Source organism: Eimeria mitis, genomic scaffold, assembly GCF_000499745.2.
Source record: "Eimeria mitis Houghton genomic scaffold, Emh_scaff2452, whole genome shotgun sequence".
Taxonomy (NCBI): domain Eukaryota; phylum Apicomplexa; class Conoidasida; order Eucoccidiorida; family Eimeriidae; genus Eimeria; species Eimeria mitis.
In genome coordinates this window covers 2,207-2,507 of record NW_013570790.1, presented here as the reverse complement: position 1 = coordinate 2,507, position 301 = coordinate 2,207, and the positions used below count along the sequence as shown (strand labels likewise).

General features: G+C 48.2%; 1 protein-coding gene across 1 annotated transcript in view; it reads right to left on the bottom strand.

Annotated features, from left to right (window-relative positions):
- Window positions 1-301, bottom strand: part of EMH_0054030 (uncharacterized protein) — a gene marked incomplete at both ends in the record, with an annotated part of 4,664 nt that overhangs the window by 4,162 nt on the left and 201 nt on the right. The window contains one exon of the mRNA XM_013497071.1: window positions 43-168. Within this exon, the coding sequence (XP_013352525.1) occupies window positions 43-168 (126 nt within the window). The remainder of the gene's footprint in view (window positions 1-42; window positions 169-301) is intronic.

Genomic DNA, 301 nt, shown 5'->3' with positions numbered 1-301 from the left:
ATTTAATTTTTGTGTCTTTGTGTATACACACCCCACTCAAACCGGGTGAGGAGACAGCAGATCTTGCTGCTGTTGCTGTTGCTGCTGCTGCTGCTGCTGCTGCTGCTGCTGTCGTTGCTGCTGCTGCTGCTGCTGCTGCTGTATAGTTTTCTCCTCGTTAGAGTGTTGCTGTCTATCGCATGCAGCAGCAGCAACAAATAAAACAAAAACTAAAAAACAGCAGCAGAAACGAGCTGCGGTGTATAGGCAGCTACCTGCATGTACACCGTAGCTGGGGGGAGCCACAACATATATATATATG